The 21,233-nt window shown below is 55.5% G+C and overlaps 1 protein-coding gene across 5 annotated transcripts in view; it reads left to right on the top strand.

The window, feature by feature from the left end:
• DENND1A (DENN domain containing 1A) overlaps positions 1 to 20,450 on the top strand; it is a 405,649-nt gene extending 385,199 nt beyond the window's left edge. For all 5 annotated transcript variants that reach the window (XM_087822901.1, XM_016210953.2, XM_087822900.1 and 2 more), the window contains 3 exons: positions 1,944 to 2,032; positions 16,314 to 16,569; positions 17,570 to 20,450. In XM_087822901.1, coding sequence (XP_087679027.1) covers positions 1,944 to 2,032; positions 16,314 to 16,569; positions 17,570 to 18,760 — 1,536 coding nt within the window. In that variant the 3' untranslated portion in view covers positions 18,761 to 20,450. The remainder of the gene's footprint in view (positions 1 to 1,943; positions 2,033 to 16,313; positions 16,570 to 17,569) is intronic.
• The last annotated feature ends 783 nt before the right edge of the window (positions 20,451 to 21,233 follow it).

The raw sequence follows: 21,233 nt of genomic DNA, 5'->3' as shown, positions 1-21,233 counted from the left end.
CACGTTGCAAGTTCAGTCGAGGTTGCCACAAACTTAATCCCCCCATTTCAGCCACAAGTTCACATTCCTCACCCGCCTCTATTGTAGCAGGGAGCAGCCATGTGCAGGGACAGGCTGACAGGCCTTCATGTCTGCCCTTTCCTGAAACCCCCACCCCAGGCCCCCGGGGCAGGGCAGAGCTGCTCTGTCGCCCACAGCACACCCGCCTTGGTGGTAAGAAGTCGGTGGGGAGCATTCCAACCAGGTGATCCTGTTTACCAGCTGCCTCTGGCTCTGATCCGGGAAACCAGTTCATGGTCAGAATGGGTGGGGGTGTCTCCACTCGTGTATCCAGCAAACGGTGACTGGATGTCTGCTCTGAGGCTGCACTGCTCTAATAACAGTGATAATAATAGCAATGTTATTAGGCACTTCTTAGATTCCCAGCAGCTGCATTTACTAGTTTCTAAAAATCTTGCTGAGTGACCACTCGAATACCAGACACTGAGCAGGATGCTAGACGAGGGTAAGGCCACCACCACTCAAACCTTCTGATTCAGAGACACACACACCCACTCATACACTCTGCTTCTGTTTGTTATTGACAAACTCCTGGAGAAGCAAGGTGAGCATTTATGGAGCCCCACTGTGTGCCAGAGCCCATGCTGGCCCTCTCAGTGGGTCTTCACGGTAGCCCCTCAGAGGAAGACAGCGAGTTTGGTGGGATGCACTTGGCCTTTTTTTTGCCACATCTCTGAGTTGCCAGAGGAGGCTGCGATCAGACTGGCCAATTCACAGGAAAAACTTAGGTTAGATCAGACACGCGGAGACCTGAGGGCTTGATCAGCCTCTATGAAGACTTGTCTTGTGTGCAGCCAGCTTCTGTCATCTGTGTTCTAAGCCAGTGTGCTGTGTGGCCTACAAATTGTGGGGGGGTGGGGTTCAGAGAAGAGGGTGAGCAGGAATGGAGCCTGTGTGCTCCCCTTCCCTGTCCTGTTCGAGAACCTCAGCCATTCCTACCTGGTCCCTCGGCTGCGGAGAGAGAGCAGGCCCCCTGCACTGGACTCCGTCATCTTATTGGCAACAAAATTCACAAGTGGACTTTCTTAGCTTAGCTCTCCAGGCTCTCTCTGGCCTTGGAAATGTTCAGAGATGACAGTGCCAAATTTAAAGCCTTGTAATGTTGATTAAACCAAATGAGTGTCCTTCTAGGGGCATCTAGAAATTCTCAGCCTAATTCCCATCACGGGCTCCTCTCGGGGAGAGGGTATCTTTCTGTGGGCCCTCGTCTTGGCTTTCAGCGGCAGCAGATCATGAAAAAAAGAAACCACCTTGCCACTGCAGCCCACTGTGGATGAGGAAGCTGTATGCTTCGCTGTCAGGCACCCCGCCCCACCCCCGGTGTAGCAGCCCCAGGGTGTGTGGCCCTGCTCGGGACTGCGCAGGATGCCCTGGGCAGTAGAAGGTGCAGCAGTCTCGAATGCTGTTATATGCTTGCTTCCTTCTCATTTAGAGAGGAAAATAAACATCTTGTAATTCAGCTGTAAAAAGAACAAAATAAGCATGTGAACCCTAAAAACAAAGTCTGAGTGAAACCTTTTCGTTCTATGAAACGGGTTTCTGGGTTCTAGAAGGAAGCGAGGCGGCCTTGTCATGATGGGGCCTCTGCTCCAGATCCTGTGTGGACAGAACCTCACTGCACCCTCATGGCAGCCCTGGGAGGAGGCAGGGGCCTGTCCCCAACCTCCAGATGATGACACCACGCTCTCAGGAGCCTTTCCTGATTGAGTAGAACCCCAGCTCAAGTGTGGCGGTGTTTTCGTGATAAGCAGAGCCTTTGTAGCCCGTACCGCAAAGATCCCTCAACATTTATCTTGGAGATGCTCATCCAAAACTTCAGGATGTTCTTGTATGGCTTTTCCAACTCACTCCTTCTTGGGGGTTTCCCCCTGTGCCCCTCGTAGGTGCGCCCACCCCGTCCACACGTCGTTAAGAGACCGAAGAGCAACATCACCGTGGAAGGCCGAAGGACATCTGTCCCAAGCCCTGAGCAGTAAGTACCCCATGGCTCCCTCCCCTCTGTCTGCAGAAACCGAGCGGGGCCAGCACTTTTGGAACCCGTGCCCAGCTGGTCTTTGAAAGGCTTCCCTGGAGCCAGAGTGGGCATTTCACAAAGAGGTCAATCAAGAGCAGGGCTTAGTCTTCAGTGCCTGCTTCTACTAGCAGTTGTCACACCAGTGGGAGGCCCCAGAGGCCAAAGAGCTGGCCACCCGGGCTGGGCTGGACTGGGTTTTGAGTGGTGATGCCCAAAAGGCACTGGGACAGGCTCCAGAGAAGGTCCCAGGCCTTTTCTGATGCTGAAGATGTAGGGTCGGGAGGAGAGAGTTAGGTCAAGTAGGTGATTTATTGAGGGCCTGCACCCCTCCTTAACCTGGGGCGCTTGAAGTCTCTGGAGCCAGGTGTATACACAGGACTACCCTACCCACTGCCCCACCCCCACTTTGCTCACCTATGCCAAAGCATATCTGTTATCTCGGCTTTGCTCTAATTCCTCCCCTCAGGCCCAGAAGTCCTGGGACAGGCACTGCGGTTTATACCTAGCATAGGACACACCTTAGAGTCACTTGCTGGATAGATGTTGGATAGATGAGGTAAATGGTGAGGCAGGTGAACAAGTAGTGGCCAGAGCTGCCTGGATGGGGTGAGGCTTAAAGCTGCACACCCCCCATCTGGAGAAGGGACCACTGCTCCCATCAGAGGGGTGCACTGCTTCCCTTGGTGCCCAAGGCACAGAGCCCAGACAGCTCAGCTGCTGCACATGGCTTCCTGTGATTCCTTGAGAAAGTTCATGAGTCCATCTCGGTCGGGTTATTTGGGAAGCAAAAAACATTGCCCCCAAGGACCCTGAAGTCCCTTGGGTGAAGAGGGGAACACTCCTCACATGTGCTCTACTCCCAGAAGAGGTCTCAGAAGTGTAGGGAGTGGGCGCCCCAGCCAGAAAAGGAGCCACAGGGAAGAAAGGATTCTCAAACGTCAGGCTGTGGCCTAACCCAGGTTGCAGTACACTTCAGCTCCTCCAGGACTCTCCGGTTTACAACGCCGTGTTGGTTGAGACTGTTGTGATATAGAACCAGCCTACCCAGGAAGCCCCCAAACCTTGCCCAGAAGCCTGTAGGGGAGAGAGAGAGAAAGAGAATGTGTGTGTGTGTGTGTGTGTCTTCCTGCCTGCCTGTCTTTCTGTCTACCTTGGGAGATAGTTGTTTATGCACAATTTGGCAAGAGGACTCCTGAAGTTGGGTGCAGGCTCAACTTTTGCTCTGACAATAGGACGGTGGGAATCTTGAGCACTAGGTCCCTGGCCAGGCCTGGTATGGATTATGATTGCCCCCTTGTGGAGAAAACACTGCATGGCGTCAGTTCCTCAGACCCTGAAGATTTTTCCCTGGGGGGATGAAATCAGTCACTTTTCTTTAAAGCCACCACTTTAAATCTGGGCTAAATCTTTCAGCCACTGCACTGACCACGGTACAGGGCCACAGGCCTGTCGATGTTGACATGCGAACCCAGAATTTCCCTGCACAGCACAGAACCACCCAGACCAACACCACTGCGCGTGCTGCAGATGAGCATTACCCACTCTGTGGCCAGGTTCCCAGTTAGAGGCTGGGCTTCCTAATCGCGTCTGTTTTGTGGTTGCTTTTCCAGCCTCTAGTGTGTGCCAGAGATCCAGTGTCTGGTAATCCCAGCCTCCTGGCTGTGACCAGAATTGTGTCGGTATCACTTTTTGTTTCTTTTTGCAATCTGCCTCATTTTAGATGTCCGTTCGGGAAACGTGGGGTTGAAATGAACCACTGGCAGCCAGGGGGCTGGCTTAGTGGGTTGGCAAACTGGCAGTGATAAAAAAACGGCGGGTTCTCTGTGGCTGTGCATCACCGATAGAGAGGTGCACTTTGGGATGTCATTCCAAGAGTTTCTGTTCACGTTGTTTAATGGGGTGGGAGGGTGGGGGCTGTTCCCCCATAATGCCAGTGACATTCTGGTGCAGCGGGGTGTTTTCCCGCTGTCCGCCCCCCCACCCCCACTCCCCCACTTCCAAATGCCGTGTCACAACAGCACTTGGATGTGTTTTTCTCAACTGTCATCAGCTCCAGCTGGCAAGACCAAGTTCTTGAAACACAGGAAGCATCCAGCGGAAAATATTTTAATAAAACAGACTCCTCATAAAATATTGTTCTAGGGAGGAAAGAAACCAGTTCCTCCAATCTGTCAGCATTGTGTTGGGAGACGCGAGAAGACAAGCCAGCAGGCAGGAGCCTGATCCTAAGGGGCCTTTGTTTGGGGGGAAGGGGGGCTGTTCTGCACACGGATTGGTGCCTGGCCCTTTAATCTGGCCTGGATTTTCTTGAATCATGGATCAGTGTCTCCACCAGGAATACCTAAGTGCATCAGAAACGCAGAGGATTTGGGTAACCGGAAGAGATACGGGATTTTTGAAGTGGAGGGAGGGATTCAGTCCTCCTGACTTCTTGCCCCAGCTCTCACTTCCAAATAACACATTAAATAATCAACTTTGTGGACAGCGAGATGGAGCTGATTAAGAACAAGACGGTCTCCACAGCCTCCTGCCCAAGTCGCTCAGCGTCTGGAACTCATCAAGCCCAGTAGCATCGGCCGCCAGCTCTCTGCCAGCCCATCTACTGAAGTCTGTTTCTCCCTTTCCAGATGATGTCCATCTGTCCATTCATGTGCCCATTTGTTCGGCAGATATCTTTGAAAACCTACTAGGTGTGAGTTACTTAGGGTTTTGAAAAGAGACGTTTAAAGGGAATCACTGTACTGACTCCTGTGGACTTGAATTTTCCCAAAAGGAATTTTTTTCCTATGTCAAATTTTCTTCCTGAACCTACAGTAGCTACCCTAGCCCCTTAAAACCATTTGTGGCAATTGGAAGATCACTTCAGAGAGACTTCTGGGGAAAGCATTCCCTCTGTTTTCCAGTTAACATTAGCTAATTAATATTCACTGACTATTTCTCCCGGGGAACTCTTAGCTACTTCCATTATTATTCAGAACGAGGCTGCCAGGCTGCCAGTGAGCACTCCCCAGGGTACCAATTGGTGTTGGGAGGGATCAGGCCGCAGGGCTGAGGGTCAGAGGCCACTCAGCTGCAAGTACAGCCACCCAGCAACTCTTGTATCTGGACCCTCTTAGGCGGGTGTTTGTTTCTCCTTCCACAGAACAGGGCCTCCGGTTCAGAAAATGTATCTGACCCGTGTCCCAGGGTCTTCTAGTTCGAAAGGGGCAGGGCCAGGCCTCCCTGTGCTGCTTGATTTTATTCTCTGTTACACTCTGCTCCCCATGGGCGTCCCCTGTCTGTCTGGCTTTGCCTAGACAGCTCTGGGTCCTAAGATGACTGTCCCCCACACCACCCTACTGCTCTGGTTCCCTGGAGTTGGGAACCAGAGCTGTTCAGTCGTCTTCCTGCCGCAGAAACAGTGTCCACTGGAACCTGAGTGTTTCCTCCTGGGGAAGGAAAGAGAAGCAACATTTACGGAACATCACCTGACATTGTGAAGGATGGGGTGGCTTTCCCATTTAACAGATGGGGAAACTGAGGCTCAGAGAGGGACTTTCAGTAACTTGCCCAAGGTCTTGGGGCTAGAAAACTCTGGGATCAGCTGTCTGAAGACGGAGGCCTCGCCCTTTCTTCTGCACCATCCAGGCTTCTTGTCAAGAACCTAATGACCTCACTCCTCTTAGTGGCGAGGACAATGGTGGCCTCAGGGGACTCCATGAGGTTCACCGTTCCCATCTGGTAGAGGTGGGCGTTGGTTTTGGCTGCAGTGGGTGTGGCTGCCAGGCCCCAACTTATTTTCCTTTTGGCTTCTAATGTGTAGGGGAATTTGCCACTGAATTTGAAGCTCAGAAGGAGCTGAGAGCAAGCTCTAAAAAGCAGCACTGTGCTCAGAACTGCCCCCGCCTCAGGACCACACACACAGGCCAGAGACAGGGACTGGCCTGCTGGTCCCCAGGCGCCCCTCTGCCAGGCTGCCCATCCTTCGTCCTTTGTCCTTTGTCCACTGCAGGAGGGGACAGGGGCAGCAGCCCTCCCAAAGTTGCTGAGCGAACAGAAAGAAAGAGTTACATGCAGGCTTCACCTCATTTAATCTTCGCAACAACCCAGAAGGATTGGCTGTCTTCTGAGCCTTGATGGTTAAGGGACTTGCAATCTGCATGAATCTATCAGAGGTGTCCCCAGTCCTGACCAGCTGCAGGCCTGAGCGCTTTCAGCTGCACACCTCTGACTCACCTCTACTGGAGGGGACACAGAACACCCTCCAGTCACACAGGTCCTGCTGGCTGCAGGCTGGTTGTTTGAAGGGTCATTGTACTAAGTTGGAACAGTCCACATTCAGCCACCAAAGGCCACAAGCCGCTGCCCTGCTCACCCCTTGGCCAGATCCATGCAAAATCTGCTCTTTTCAAATAATTTTGTTTATTAATAAAAATAACCCAGTAGCCTTATAGACAATCTGGTAGTGAGGGAAGAGACCATTTCATTCTGAATCCCACTGCTTCATCTACTTGCCAGCATGCCTGAGACCCCCTGCAGCCTTTTTCCTGTGTGCGTGCAGACCTGCAGCTTCCCTGAAGTCACCCATCCTGTGGGCTGGTGACCGCAGAAGATCCCCTCTGCGATGTGTGTGGCCTGCCTCACTGCGCCCCTCAGGCTGGGTCTGCAGACCGTCCAGGTCTTCACGGACACAAAAAATGACAGCATGAGTGTCCTTGTCCTCCAAGTGTCTCCTCACTTTATATCATTATGAGAAATGGAACGATTAACAGCTACCATTAACCGAGAACTGCATGTAAGCGCATCACGTACACTGTTCCACTGAGTCCTCACCAGAAACCTGCGGGGCAGGTGTCATCAGCTCTGCTTTATAGAAGTAACTGAGACCCTGAGAGGCTGTCACTCCCCGGGCCACACAGCCAGTTAGTGAGCTGTGCTTTAAATATGTCTCTTAAGCCCAGAATCCGTACCCTGAACCAGTTAGAGAGGCAGGTCTCTGCTCCATGTTGCTAAATAACTTTCTAGAAGACTTGTCCCGCTTTATGCTCCCACCAGAATTGGGGGCTCCCTGGGCATCTGGGCCTGGGGGACCCCGAGGACCATGTGGCTGGTGTCAGACATCCTTCTGGCCAAGGAGAAGTTCTGCAGGTTGTGCTGGCTGGGCAGTCTGGCCACCCAACGGCCAGCTCACGCTACTCAGGAATAGAGAGTGATCATCGGAACGGCGCTGCGTGACCCCAGCACCCAAATCTCCAGAAGATTAAAATGAGATCAGAGGAGCTGCCAGAAGCATTTAGTGAGAGCTCTGCCCAAAGACTGAGCCTCAAACACTGCAGTGGTATCTGTTCAGGCCCGTTGCACACATGCTCTGGCAAAGGATGATGTGATCATGCCGTTCCACCCGTCTCCTTGAGACCTGCGCCCAGCACGGCCTCCGTGGGGATTGCGACCCGCCGAGGCATAGAGCCCCTTCCCTCCTGCTCGACCCAGAGCTGCCCTGGGGTGGTCAGGGAGCTCTGCTGGGCCGGGCCGGGGGCCTGCTGCATGAGTGGGGCCCCAGCACCTGACAGACCTGGGTCAAACCCTGGCAAGCCTCTATTTTTAAACACAATACCTGTTAGCATCCCAAAGAACAGGACTTGGGAACCTGCCGCAGGAGCCACACTAGTGTCCTAAGTTAGCCACTCTCCCTCCTGCCATTGCCTGGGGCCACTGCTGTAGCTTCGACAATCTGACATCTCCTGATGCCTCCCCCACTCACACACACAAGTCCCTGGGCTTCCCCTGTGAAGCACTGATCTGCCGTGTTGTGGTTTTCACCTCACATGCAGGTGTGCGCATTGGGCACACACACTTGGAGTCAGAGCTCCTCCAGGGCAGAGTCGTGTGTCCTTCAGCTCCCGGACCAGAGCCTGACCCAGGCCCCTCTGCTCAGGGATGTTCACTGAATGAATGAACAAAGGAACCACTGAAGACAGGTTGAAGTTCACAGCCCAGAACCCTGGAGATGGGGGAGGGGTATCAGTTAACAACCACAGATGTGTAAAGAACACCTACTATGTGCCAGGTGTGATTAGGATGCGAATATGAAGCCACCAGCACCTCTCCTGCCTTGGCCCTCTAAAAGCCAGAAATTGCCATCAGCCCCAGCAGCAAATCTTCAAGATGCCAGCTGGGTCCTGGGCCCCAGGGGGTAGGGGCAGCTGTCTGGGCACTACCCCCTGGCAGGCTGCCAGGACCCACTCTGAATAGCTGGGATTCCGAGTTGAAACACCGAGCAGAAGGCCACAGACCCAATTAGCGAGGCAAGAGGCTCCTGACCTGCCTCAGGCCCCTCACCCTCCAACAGTGGGTTCTGGGCCCAGGGGACAAAGCTGAGCCAGAAGCCGGGCACAGAGCCTGATTCCAGACAGGAAAACAAGGACTGCCACGGAGGCCCCAGTGTATGCAGCAGCCCAGGAGGACACGGAGCCACTCAGAGGGGAGGCCCTTTCCCAGGAGCTGTCACAGTTGGGGGGGGGTCAATTCCAGCTGAAAACCAAGCCTTGGAGACACCCCAGGAAAAGGTGCTCCATCCTCAAGACTTTATTGATTCCAGGCACCTCTGAAAGGCTGCTCTGGCCCAACCGAGGCCACCTCCGCTCCGCCATTAGCAATGCCATGTAACCTTTCCCCAGTGCTGCCTCAGGCCCAGCCTTTCAAATGTGGTGGTGTCTTGCTTTACCTCCCCACTCCCCAAGCCCTCACAGTGAAGGCATTGTTGGCCTGTTCCCCATAGGGATCCAAAGCCTGATGCCCAGGTGGAATAACCTGGACGTGCACCTGGGACTGCTGGGTCCCATGTCCAAGCCTGCTGCTTCCTTACCTGACGCCCCACCCCACCCCCACCTCCACCACTGCTCCCAGGAAAGACGGGCTCTGGGCAGGCAGATGCATCTGCAGAGTGAGGAAAAATTGTTCCTCACAGTTTCCTTCCAGGTAGGGAAAGTACCCCCGAGGTGTCCCCACCCCATCTTCCCTCCACTAAAGAGCCTGAAGGTTGGGAAAGTGGGGCAAAGCCCACGTCTTGTGCTTGGGCCTCTGCGTCTATGTGGGTGTCCACCTGGTGGCCCAGGAAGGACTTCTCAGGAAATCTGGGGCATGAGTGTGGACATGTGAAATTGACACTAGGGAGGAAGGAAGGAAGGAAGGAAGGGAGGGAGGGAGGGAGGGAGGGAGGGAGGGAGGGAGGATACAGGTTGATAAATAATTAAGCGGACGGATGAATAAAGGTTGGAAAGACAAAGGGCACCACCGGCCTGAGAGAGGGGGTCGGGGCCCAGCCAGGAAGGCCCCCTGCCATCTGCCCAGCCCTCCCATCACCCCTGACCTCACACATGGCCCTGCACTACCAGGTCCCTGCCAACCCGCCCACACCCCAGCTCCCGTGCCCACTCTTCTTCCACAGAAACACCTCTAGGCCATTGTGCAACCTCTGCCATGCTCACGATTAAAAGCCCAGCCCCCATCACCTCCCAAGCCAGGCAGAGCAGGTCCCCAATGGGGTGGGAAGGACCTGATCTCACACTTAGACCAGTACTCCTGAGAGGAAGGTACCTCTCATTGGTCATTGTGACTCCTTACAGCAGTGATTCTCACATTATTGTATTTAAATAAATATTCACACAACTGAGTGCAGAGGTCCTAGTCCAGCACATCTGTCTCCAGCTCTCCCTCCCTGAGCATGGCCCTCGCCCTCACCCTGGGTCACAGGAGGAATAGCTCCAGTCCAGTTCCAAGTGTCCTCCGTGGGCCCTGCACTGAGCCTGTTTCCCCCAGAGACCCGTCTGGCTTGCTTCAGAGCCCTTTTCTGCCTCCTTAGCCTGTGTACATGCCTCTGTGTGGTCTGGAGCGCTCGCCCCATGTCCTGGTGGTGGAGGGAAGGCACGGAGGTCCTCTCAGATGACTCTGCTGTGCTGTGATACGCCTAGCCGGGGACCAGTAACCTTAACCAGGAAGGTCTTTGAAGGCAGAGACACCCCCCATTCATTCTTGAATTCCTAGGCAAGGATCTGTTTGTTGGCAGGTGAAGATGGCAGATAGGTAGTAATTGAATATTCACTATGCACCAGGTGCTATGCAATGACCTTTACAAACATTTTCATTCAGCTTTATGATAAGACCACTTGATATGATAAGAACCGGAGGGCTGTAGACGTCCCACTTTACAGATAAGAAACTGAGGTTCAGAGAAGCCAGATGACTTCCCCGAGGTCCGGCTGGGAGGTGGAGGCTGGTGGAAGGCTGGCTGTGCAGACTGGCAACCGCTCGAGAGGCAGGGCCCGGCCTCGTCTCAGGGCCTGGCCTGCTCATGAGCCCCACAGGAGCCACGTGATCAGGACACCAGAGCGGCCACAACATTTCCAAAGTAAAGATCCTTTGTGCTGGAGTGAAATGATCCTTTAAGCAATGATCACCCGCTTCCTTCACTACCTCCGGAGACCAAGTCCTCGCTGATTTTTCCCTTCTTTATCTCAAGTACATTTAAATGTCAATTAAATTTGAAATATCTACATTTGTCAGCATTTCATTTTGGGCCAGCGTGACGTGCTGCTGATTTGTCCACGCGATGTGACACATGAAAAAAACTCTCGAGATGCAGATCTTCCTCATTAAAAAATAAGCCTGTGCGATCCCGGTGCGGCGGAGAGCCACAGAGCACGTCCCGCTTCCTGACGCCGTGTCTCTGACATGGTATTTAAAAAGGAACAGCCGCGCCTGTCACCACTGTCACACGCGCGCGCTAACCGGCGACACGTTAAACCAAACATTAGAAAGGGTTCGGGAAGTCATCTGCATGGGAGCCTGCGCCGAGACGGGGTGGGCAGAGGCGGGAGCAGCCGGGGAGCTGCCGCCTGGACAGTGATGGGCAGCGGGCCTTTCTTTCCCGCCGCGGCTCCGGCAGCCCTCGCTGGGCGCCGGGTTCGCCTCGACCTGCCTTCTCGCAGACAGCAATTTGTGTATAATAAAATCCAGGCAAGTGGTGGGTGGCAGACTGCAGGGTAGGAGCTGAATTGGGTTAATGAGGGAAGAGATACACTCACCCCTCCCCATATTCTGCCTTAAGCTAATAAAAAATTTAAACCTGGACATTTTCGACGGTTCATCCTTTATCTCTGACAAATATCTGACTGTATGTTTCATGGAAGAACATGAGCAGCCAAATTTAAATAGGTTTATTTTGAAATCTCACCTTTTATTGCAAGTGGAAGGGGAAACACCCTGCACCTCATTTCATTGTTTCAGATCCACAAAAGCGAGGAGGCAGGATCGCGAGGTGGTTTAGAGCCGGGGAAATGCAGACTCCCGGGTCCTTGAGCCGCTGTGGGACACTGGGCAAGCAGCCCGCCTCTCTGAGCCTCGGCTTCTTCATCTGCAAAATGAGGACACGAAAGGAGTTTATGAGAAACCGTCCGGACAGCATTTAGCTCAACACTTGTCAGTGCTGCTGGTGTCCTCAGCGTCACCCATGTGGCCGCAGCCTGGACCTGAAAAAGCTCCGGTCAGACCAGACCACGTGGCGAAGTTCCCACCGGGTGCGCTGTCGATCGAGAGCTGGATAGCAGGAGACGCCGGCGCCTCGTGCCGAAGCCACTGCCCGACCAGCCTGGCCTGGCCAGGAGAGCCGCTGTGGAGGGCTGGAATCGGGGCTCCCTCTCCCCTCCCCACCGGATACCCAGTGTGGGGGGGCACTGGATTTTTATAGTGACGAGAACTGACGAAGCCAAGGTCCAGTCCAGCACAAAGGCCCTTTTTTCTCACCTGAATCCAAACGTTCCTGGCAGGTTTAGTGGCATTCGGTTCATGTGCCAAGCTGTGCCCTCCAGTTTCTTGTCAAAGCTGGGGGAGGGGCATGCTTGGATGGCTTGGGGAAGGCATTCAAGGTGGATTTGGGGGCCTCCCAGGAGCCTCAAGGTGCGTGTCCCCTCATACATCTACCAACAGCCCGGCTGACGGGAAAGTGAGGGCACTGGGTTGGAATCCCTGCTTGTCACTTCCTGGCTGGGTCACTTGGTCACCTCTCTCTCCTTTGCCAGTGACTCCCAGTGCTCAGCTAGCACTGGATCTGCTCACAACAGGCACCCAGGAAGGGCCTCTTAGTTGGATGCGTGGATGGACAGATGGACATTTGGACTAGTGACAGTCTCATCCTCTATAAAGTCAGTATACGGAGACCTTCCTGCTCGGCTGTTGGGAGGGGTAGAAGTAACCTATGTAAAGCCCCTGGCACAGTGCCTGCATGTGGATATTGTCTGAAACATTTTCTGAGATTCCCACCTGCCCCACACCCCCAAAAGTGGTCCCAATCCATGGGGCTTAGCATGTCAGAGGACAGATAGGGAGCTCGGAGAGGAGACACATTATACGGCAACCGCAAGGTGGTGAAAGGGGCCATGCTGTGTTGGGGCTCCCGGAAGACAGGTGAATGGGGGGTGCCTTGTCTCCCCAGCATGCTGGCTTCTGTTCATTCGATCAACAAACTATGATGGTGCTAATGCTGTGCCCTCTTTGGGGAGAAAGAATGAACCAGGCCCTGCCCTTGAGCTCAGCTCAGAAATAGAATTGCAAGAGGTTACATGGTATCAGTGAAGTGGTGAAACAGCCCACGGAGAAGCTCACCATCTGGGGAGCAAACTGCATCTGGGAGCTCCAGGAGCGCTTTCTAGGAATGCCGTTAGGCCGAGTCTTCAACCTGGAGAGCAGTCAGCACACCCGGCAGAGATGACAGGCAGGTGGCACCTAGGGGAGGGCAGGAGGAGGCCGCACAGGGGGACAGGGCCAGCTCCGTGTCTGCCCTGCTTGGAGCTCGGACTTGGCACTGCCACTCTGCAGCCCTCACCCTGCCCATCCAGTACGTCACCCACAAATGTCTGGACGTATTATTCCTCTTTACTCGGTGGGTTTACTCACCACCCAGCTGATCGCCCAGAAATTGCAGTTCAGAGCAGCAGATTCACAGGTGCTAAGCAGGAGAGTGACAGGTGGGGTTTGTGACTCAGAACAGGATTTTTGTGGCTGTGTGGAGAGTGGCCCTTCTGCGGCGCCTTGTTCTTGTTCTGGTGGAAATGGAGGATCCAGGCAGCCCTGTGCTGAGGGTGGCCAGTGCTCATTTCTGCAAATGAAATCTTCCCCCCTCCTGAGTCCAGAGGAAAGTGCCCCCCTGAGCCGATGCTCTCTCTGGTCCAGGAAGGGCCAAGGTGTGGCTCATCCCTAACACCCTGCAAGGGGCCTGGGGGAGGAGAGGACCACTGCAACCCTGGGCAAGTGGCTCCCCCTCTGTGCCTCGACCTCCACTTCAGTAGGAGGAAAAGTGCCTGGCTAAGCTCCAGGGAAGCACAGGGGTTCGGGAGGGAAAGTGCTGGGGAGCGCCGCAGCCCTGGGGCCATTCTCGTGCTCCTGAAAGAACAGCATGTTCTCAGGCACCCCAGTGTCTCCTATACCCTCTCCCTCAACTTCACCATCACCCTCAGGATCCTTGGCAGGTGCCCAGCCTGCTGCACAGGGCCGGGGCGTGGACCACCCACTCCTCGCCGGATGCCTGAGCACCGGCCGCAGGGCTGGGATTCGAACTAAGGTCTGACCGGTCCAGCTGCCCTCTGCACAGGCCTCTCCTGGGCCCCGGGCCGTGTGTAATTCACAGGCGCTGGCGTGGACTTTCTCTGGGCTGTGTGTGTGTTCCTGTTGATAGAGGTAGAGCTCACAGGTGGCTGACAAGAGAGATGTATTTTTTATAACAATGAATATTTAATTTCCACATCACAGATGAAAAAGACTCTCTGAAGAGGCATCTGAGGGAGACGCCAGGGAGCCGCCGCTCGTGGAAAAGGGCCCTCTCGCGAGCCCTCCTCCACGTGGCTCACCGCCTCCCTCAGCTGTTTTATTTTTTATTTTTCCTGATTATTGCAATAGATATGCACATTGTAGAAAACATAGAAGACACAGAAAATAAAAAGGGGGGTCAGCCTGCTCCTCCAGCTGTTGTAGACATTTAGACACCTTTCCGGCCTTCCTTCCGTGCGTTTTCCATCAGCAGACGAGAGAACGCGGTATAATTGCCATTCTGCACCCCGATTCTTAGGCTTTCCTTCATAAACATCGTAGTTCCCGGAGGACAACATTCAGCCAGCGGTACCTAATTCACTTCACCAGCCTCCTGTTGCTGGAAGTTTAGGGTGTTTCATGCTTTAGTAGTGTAAAGAGGCAGTGATGGACACTGATCCCGGCCATGTTTAGGGTTGTCAGGTCAGAGGTGACTGGATCCTGTGTTTAAGGCTCTGGGCACGTGTGGCAAACCCACAGTTTCTTTTCTCTTTGGGACGAGGTTCCTTCCCTGGGGGCCCATCGGGCCACCTGTGCCCTCCTGCCTCCTCCAGGGAGCCTCCACCCGCTGCTGGTGCTGAGCCCAGAGGCCCCGGCCCCAACCCCCACGTGGAGTCCAAGGGCGCCTCCTAACTGTTCTCTTCTCTCTTGTCTCCCTCTGTCCCAGCCTGGTAAAGCCCTTGCGACACTATGCTGTCTTCCTCTCCGAAGACTCCTCTGACGATGAAAGCCAGCGGGAAGAGGGCCCGGGCTCTGGCTTCACCGACAGCTTTTTCTTCTCTGCTCCCTTTGAATGGTCTCCTTCCTTCTTCCGTTTCCCTGAGCTGGGCTTGGTGACTCCCCAGGGCCTTGGGGGGTAGGGGTGGCCCATGCTGTGTGCCCTTGTGGGTAGTAGGGTGTCTGGAGCTGCTGCCTTCGGTGCCCCAGTGCCAACCTGCAGGGTGGATGCCACCTCCATGTGCCTCTTCTCAGGGTGTTCATGCCGCCAGCCCCACGGGGCGGTGACAGTGGAACAAGGTGACAAGAGAGACAGGACTCTAGCAGTGTGAGATGGGAGCATGGGTCCCCACTCCTTATATAGGGCAATGCACTTGATCATTACTGGAATTGGTGGCTACAGTCAGCCTAGTGGGTGCTGTCCAAGTCCTTTATCTCAGCACATCTTGGAAAGCCATGGAGATGGAGGGTCAGATTTTAAGTTTAAAACAAGAAAAACTTATTGCTACGCAATGTGTATATTAATGCTGACATATCCCAATGTTTTGCTGATCTTTTAAAATAATTTTTATCATTATTATGTATATAGCCTAAGCCACATACTAATTATGGAATTTTAAAAAAAGAAGGTTCCCCACAATCCAGCCCCACACCCTCCAAAAAATTAAGCTTTTCCATTCCCCTTTTCTGAGTCCACTTCATGGGCTGCTTGTGTTGCTTCAGCGAGAAGTTACAGGTCGATGTCTCCTGCCTGGTTCCTGCAAGTGAGCCTTTGTGACCACCAGGTGGCGGCCTTTCCCCGCTTCACCAGAGTCGTGGGCAGTTTCTGCCTGACCCAGGGGGCCTAGCCCTCCCCTGCCCGTGGTTAAAGGAGGTGTGACACTGCTCTGGCTCCGGCTCCACTAGAGGTCAGGGTTTATCTAGCACCATTCTCCATGTGTGCAGTGGTGCACTGGGGCTCAGGCTTGTGAGAAAGGAACCCTTTGTCGCTGCGCCTGGGTCCAGCTGCAAGGTTTTGGTGCACGAATGTGCATTGTGCGGTTAGCCTGTCCATGCCCACTGTGCACCAGACACCACTCACCTAGTGCCCACCACTGCCTGCAAGGGAGGTGCTCTCTGGAATGGGGGAGCCACTGAGGATCAGAGAGGTTAAATGACGTGCCCAAGGCCCCAAAGCGAGAGATGGCACCACCAGAGCTGGAACGAAGGTCAGCACAGGCTCCCCCTGAGGATTGTGGAGTATGCCAGGCAGCTGCCCTGGGGAGTTTCCCCAACTCAATTCCTGAAAGCTGTTCCCAAGACCTGAATGTCACAGTTTAGGCCTGAGTCAGCCTCCCTCCCTGTTGCCTTTCCACTCATGTCCCATTCCTCATGCATTGTCTGAATGGCTTGAGTCCACTAGCCATTTATCTGAGGGGTCCTATGATTTGGGGGTAACTAAGTGCCAGTTAGAGCCAAAGTGACTTGCCCAAGGTTCCAGTGACCAGCAGAACCCCAATTTAGCCCCAGGTCTTTCAGAATGCCACTGCCCAGACTCCTGTACTCAGGGGCCCCGGGACATTTTCCTGTCCCCAAGGCTCCTGAGTGCCATCCTCAATACCTGGAAGTTCTTGGGGGTGGGGATGCTTGTTCCTCCTGCAGAGGCTCTGGGTGGGAGAATCCAGCCTGCTCTGCCTCCTCTCAGGCCACAGCCATATCGGACACTCAAGGAGTCGGACAGTGCAGAAGGCGAGGCAGAGAGCCCAGAGCAGCGAGCCAGGGAGCCCGTAGGCCCTGCCCCAGCACCACCTGACCGGGCTGCCAGCATTGACCTCTTGGAAGATATCTTCAGCAGCCTGGACATGGAGGTGCCACTGCAGCCACTGGGCCAGGCCAAGAGCTTGGAGGATCTTCGAACCCCCAAAGACCTGAGGGAACAGCCGGGTACCTTTGACTATCAGGTATGGTGGGGGCTGGGGCAGACACCTGCTGGGACTGCAGCTTTCACACAAGCTGCAGGTCCCACCCACATGACAGTGAAAGAGACTGAGGGAGAAACAATGACTTTTCCAAGGACCTCACCCAATGCTCAGGGTCAGTCTGGCTGTAAACCCTGCCAGGTGGGCCAGCTGCCAGACCACCCCCTCAGTGACCATCAGGAAAGATGCTAGATCTGATGGCAGTCTGCCCCACTTCCATCCGTGCACCAGAGAGAGGTGGGCCAGTGCTCCGGCCGCTCTCTCATGACCCTGGTGGCAAAGGCTCCTTGTAGAGACTCTGGCTCAGAACTCCTGGGCTCTGGATTATTTGCATGTAACCACTGGTCTTCCACTGTGACCTACAACCCATCACACCCCCTCTCGTGCCTGTTTCTTCACTTGCCAGTGAGGGCTGCTGCTGAGGTCCCGCGGGGAACTCACAGAGTTCCTGTGTGTCCGTGACTCAGATGCGCCCCTCAGGTCAAGAGAAAGGAGGTGAGGCCCAAGTGTGGGGCTTGGGAGTGGCAGAGATGGCACTTGAGCCCAGTTCCATTTCCTCCCCAGCCAGTGTGCCTAACCCAGGCCCTGAGCCTCAGCATGCCGGCTGCCTTGAGGCTTGCTCACCGCCCTGGGCTCACAGGCAGCTAAAGTGCCCACGTGCTTTGGAAAGTAAAAGAGGCCTGGCCAGGTGATGGCCAGTGAATGGAGTCGTTTTCCTAAAACTCAGCAGCCCTGGTAAAAAAAAAAAAAAGGACTTTCTCCGGAGCCCCTTGTGCCACACAGAACAGCCTAGGCTTGGAGTCAACAGGCTTGGCTCTCTCCTGGTGACCTGGCTGAGCCCCCAGCTGCTCTGAGTCCCAGGGGCTAATCCCCCATACCTGCCCAACAGGACACACAGGAGGGGCGTGGGAGTGGAGAAGTGCTTCCTTCCAGCCTGTCCCAGGTCAGCCTGTGGTCACTGACTCCTTCTTCCCTCCAACAGAGGCTGGACCTGGGCAGGAGTGAAAGGAGCCGTGGCATGCCGGCTGCCTTGAGGCTGGCTCACCCATACAACAAGCTCTGGAGCCTGGGCCAGGATGACATGGCCATCTACAGCAAGCCCTTGGCCACCTCCCCCGAGAAGCCCTCAGCCTTGCTGGGGAACTCCCCGGCCCTGCTCTGCAGGCCCCAGAACCAGGACAGCATCCTGAACCTCAGCGACAAGGAGGCGGCATCCACCCCCACTCCGGGCAGCATCACTATTCCCCGGCCCCAGGGCAGGAAGACCCCGGAGCTGGGCATCGTGCCCCCGCCTCCCACCGCCCGCACAGCTAAGCTCCAGGCTGTTGGTGCCGCCCTTGGTGACTTCTCCGCAGAGTGGCTGCAGGCCGAGCAGGAAAGGCGCACTGCCCCGCCTCCCAGTGCTGCCCCCCAAGGCCCTGCCAAACTACTCCAGCCGCTCAGCCTGACCCCAGGGGCTGCGGCCACTGGCAGTGACGCCCTGCTGGCCCTCCTGGACCCACTTAACACAGCTTGGTCGGACATTACCCTTCCACCAGGCCCTACAGCCCCAAATGTAGCCACCCCATTCACCCCCCAGTTCAGCTTGCCCCCTGCGGGGACCCCCACCCCATTTCTGCAGCCATCACTCAACCCCTTTGTCCCACCTGTGCCAGCAGCACTGCCCACCATGTCCCTGGTCTCCACACCAGCCGGGCCTTTCGGGGCCCCTCCTGCTTCCCTGGGGCCAGCTTTTGCCCCCAGCTTCCTGATGTCCAGCTCTGGCTTCTGCCCCCCACATAGATCTCAGCCCAACCTGTCTGCCCTCTCCATGCCCAATCTCTTTGGCCAGATGCCCATGGGTGCCCACACCAGCCCCCTGCAGCCACTGGGCCCCCCAACAGTTGCCCCTTCGAGGATCCGAACGTTGCCCTTGGTTCGTTCAAGTGCCAGGGCTGCTGAGGCCAAGCAGGGGCTGGCCCTTAGACCTGGAGACCCACCACTCCTTCCTCCCAGACCCCCTCAGGGCCTGGAGCCAGCCCTGCAGCCCTCTGCTACTCAAGAGGCCAGAGACCCCTTTGAGGATTTGCTACAGAAAACCAAGCAAGACGTGAGCCCTGCCCCGGCACCAGCCCCGGCTCCGGCACCAGGCTCCGTGGAGCAGCTCAGGAAGCAGTGGGAGACCTTTGAGTGAGCCGGCACTACGGCCGGGCCGAGCCGAGACGCTGCCGGCCTGCTTTTCCTCTGGCTCTGTTTCTGCCCAGGCTCCACTGGTGGGAAAGGAGGGACCCTCTCTGCCGCCCCTCCTCCCCTCCACACTGCCCATCTCTGAGGTCTGGCCTCTGGAGAAAGTTACCAGTTCTGGTCTGGGAATCGACCCAGTTCCTGGGCACCCATCCCACTCACCACCACCCCTCCCCAGCACCCCTGTTGGGTTTTGCACTAAAGAGGTCAGCTGGGCCAGTGATTGCCCTAGACCAGTCCTACCCACCTTCCCTCTGAAAGCCGCAGGGCCTCTCCTCCTGAGCCCTGTCCTGCCTGGCCCAGCCTTAGAGACCTCACCTCGACAGGCACAGGTGTCAGTGGTACCTGCAATGTGAGCTTGTGTGCACGAGACACACCTGGTTTGGAGTTTGAAGTAGGATCTACCTGGCGGGGTGTTTCCAACCCTCTAGCAATATGCAGTCTTGTTCTTTGTGAGTCTATGCCCCAACCCCCAAGCTTCAGCTGTTTCTGGCTTGGTAGGGATTTGGGGGCTGAGGGATCTTTACGATCCCTCGTGATAACCAGACCCAGCCCACCCTGCGTGGGGGCTGGAGCACCAGCAACTCTGATTTGTAGGTGAGAAGATAGCTGCAGGTTAATCTGAGTGCTTCAGAAGCTGGAGTAACGCCGTTGCCTGGTGCTCTCCCTTGATCCTTGCGGGTTCTCCTGGTCTTGTGTTTCTATCAGATGGGGCTCAGGCTCTTGTCTTAGGGGACTGCTAGGGCAGAGCTGAGCAGCAGGCGCCCAGGTTCCAACTGGAAGGCCAAGTTTAACCCCACAGACTGAAGCAGGAGTCCCAGCTGCCCTGGCTCCCAGGGTCAGGAAGGAGCAGGGCACTGAGCCCTCCTTCAGGCCCCAGGGGAGTGGACAGGAGGCTCCCTGCAGCCTAGAGGCAGGAGCGCTAGGAGCACCCTGCCCTGCCCCCTTGCAGTTCTCGCCAGCAAAGAAATTCCTGAGGCCAATGTCACCAAAGCTAAATTGAAATGTTTTGTTATTGTTTCTTTTATCTTTCTTTTCCTTTTTACTTTATTGACTTGATGAATCTTGAAATTGACTAGTTTCAATAAATGAAGTAGAAATGTGACCCAACCATTTAAGAAAACAACCATCTGAGACATGCAGGAAATTGTGAGCATTTTGACCTGGTTCCTCATTTCCTATTTGTGTTGGTCAGACAGTCTCAGAGGCATCTGATGGGGCAGGGGGTCCCTGGAGCTCCCCAGGACCCCACGGAGCCTTGTTGGTGACTGAGGGACTGGGAGGCCACCCCTGGGTAGGTGAAGCCAGAGGCCTGGCCCTGAGATGCACTCTGACAGGTGTATGGAGCTGCTGGCCCAGCACACAGCTCCTTCCCTAGTCAGCCGGGGCCCTCAGGCAAGTCTCTAAATCTCAGTGTTCTCTGGCTGCTTGGGAGGGAGGGGTGGGGGAGGCGTGTCACGTCAGGGCCATGTGGGTGCCTCCAGGACACTCAGGTGTTTCTGTACAGATTCCAGTTCTACCCTCCTGGGCAGCCCACCTGGTGGGCAGGGTGTGAATCAAGAGGTACTGGTGGCCCTGGGAAGCTGAGCCCACCCTGTGGTCTCCGTGGCCGTGCTGGGGGCCGGTGTCTTTGTTCACACGAGCACGGTGTCTTTGCTGCCTCCGCACGGGCCAGACTGAACGTGCAAACCCCAGGGAGAAGTGTGTGTGTGCATCCAATAAAATCTTCTCCGGGAGAAGGCTGGTATCCCTGTGCCCTTGAGGAAGCTGGGGAGGGAGGCCTCAGCCATCTTCAGAACCCCCTTCTGTGGAGACCATGGCCAGGGCTCAGGCGCAGGGCAGTCAGGGAAGGACCAGAGCCCTGGCCCACTCCCCAGCCTGTTCTCATTCCGGCCTCTGAGACCAACTTGGCCCCCTCCCCTCCCAAGCAAGGCATCGGGTGGGCTAGTCCCAGGCCTGCTGGGTCCACAGAGTAGGGCTGCAGGTCACCAATGGTGCTGAGGGGCCCAGGGTCCAGGAGGGAACAAGGTCAGGGGCACCCGGAAGTTCGCCCCACAGGGCTCTCACTAGCAAGGGCAGAGCTTCGAACCTGCAGCCTGCAGAAGGGAGAGCTGGGCCTCATGCCCAAGTGAGCGTCCCCCCTCCCCCGCTCCCCAGGCTGCCCTTGAAAATGACGGGTGCCTCAGAAGCAAAAGAGGAGACCATGGGGCTCCCCCAAAAAGAGTGGCCCCCAAAAAAGTGGCCCCAAAAAGAGTGGTTTTATATGTTGGGCTTCCACATAAAATACCTTTTCTTAGGAGTCTGTAAGAACAAAGGTTGGCCTACTCCATGCCAAACTAACCAGGGCACCAACTGTGGTAAGTGGTGGGTACCAGAGTTTCCTCCCCCACTTTCCCAGGGGTCATAGAGAATGTGGGGAAAGG

Source organism: Miniopterus natalensis, chromosome 12, assembly GCF_054644295.1.
Source record: "Miniopterus natalensis isolate mMinNat1 chromosome 12, mMinNat1.hap1, whole genome shotgun sequence".
Lineage (NCBI taxonomy): Eukaryota > Metazoa > Chordata > Mammalia > Chiroptera > Miniopteridae > Miniopterus > Miniopterus natalensis.
This window is presented reverse-complemented; position numbering and strand designations above follow the sequence as displayed.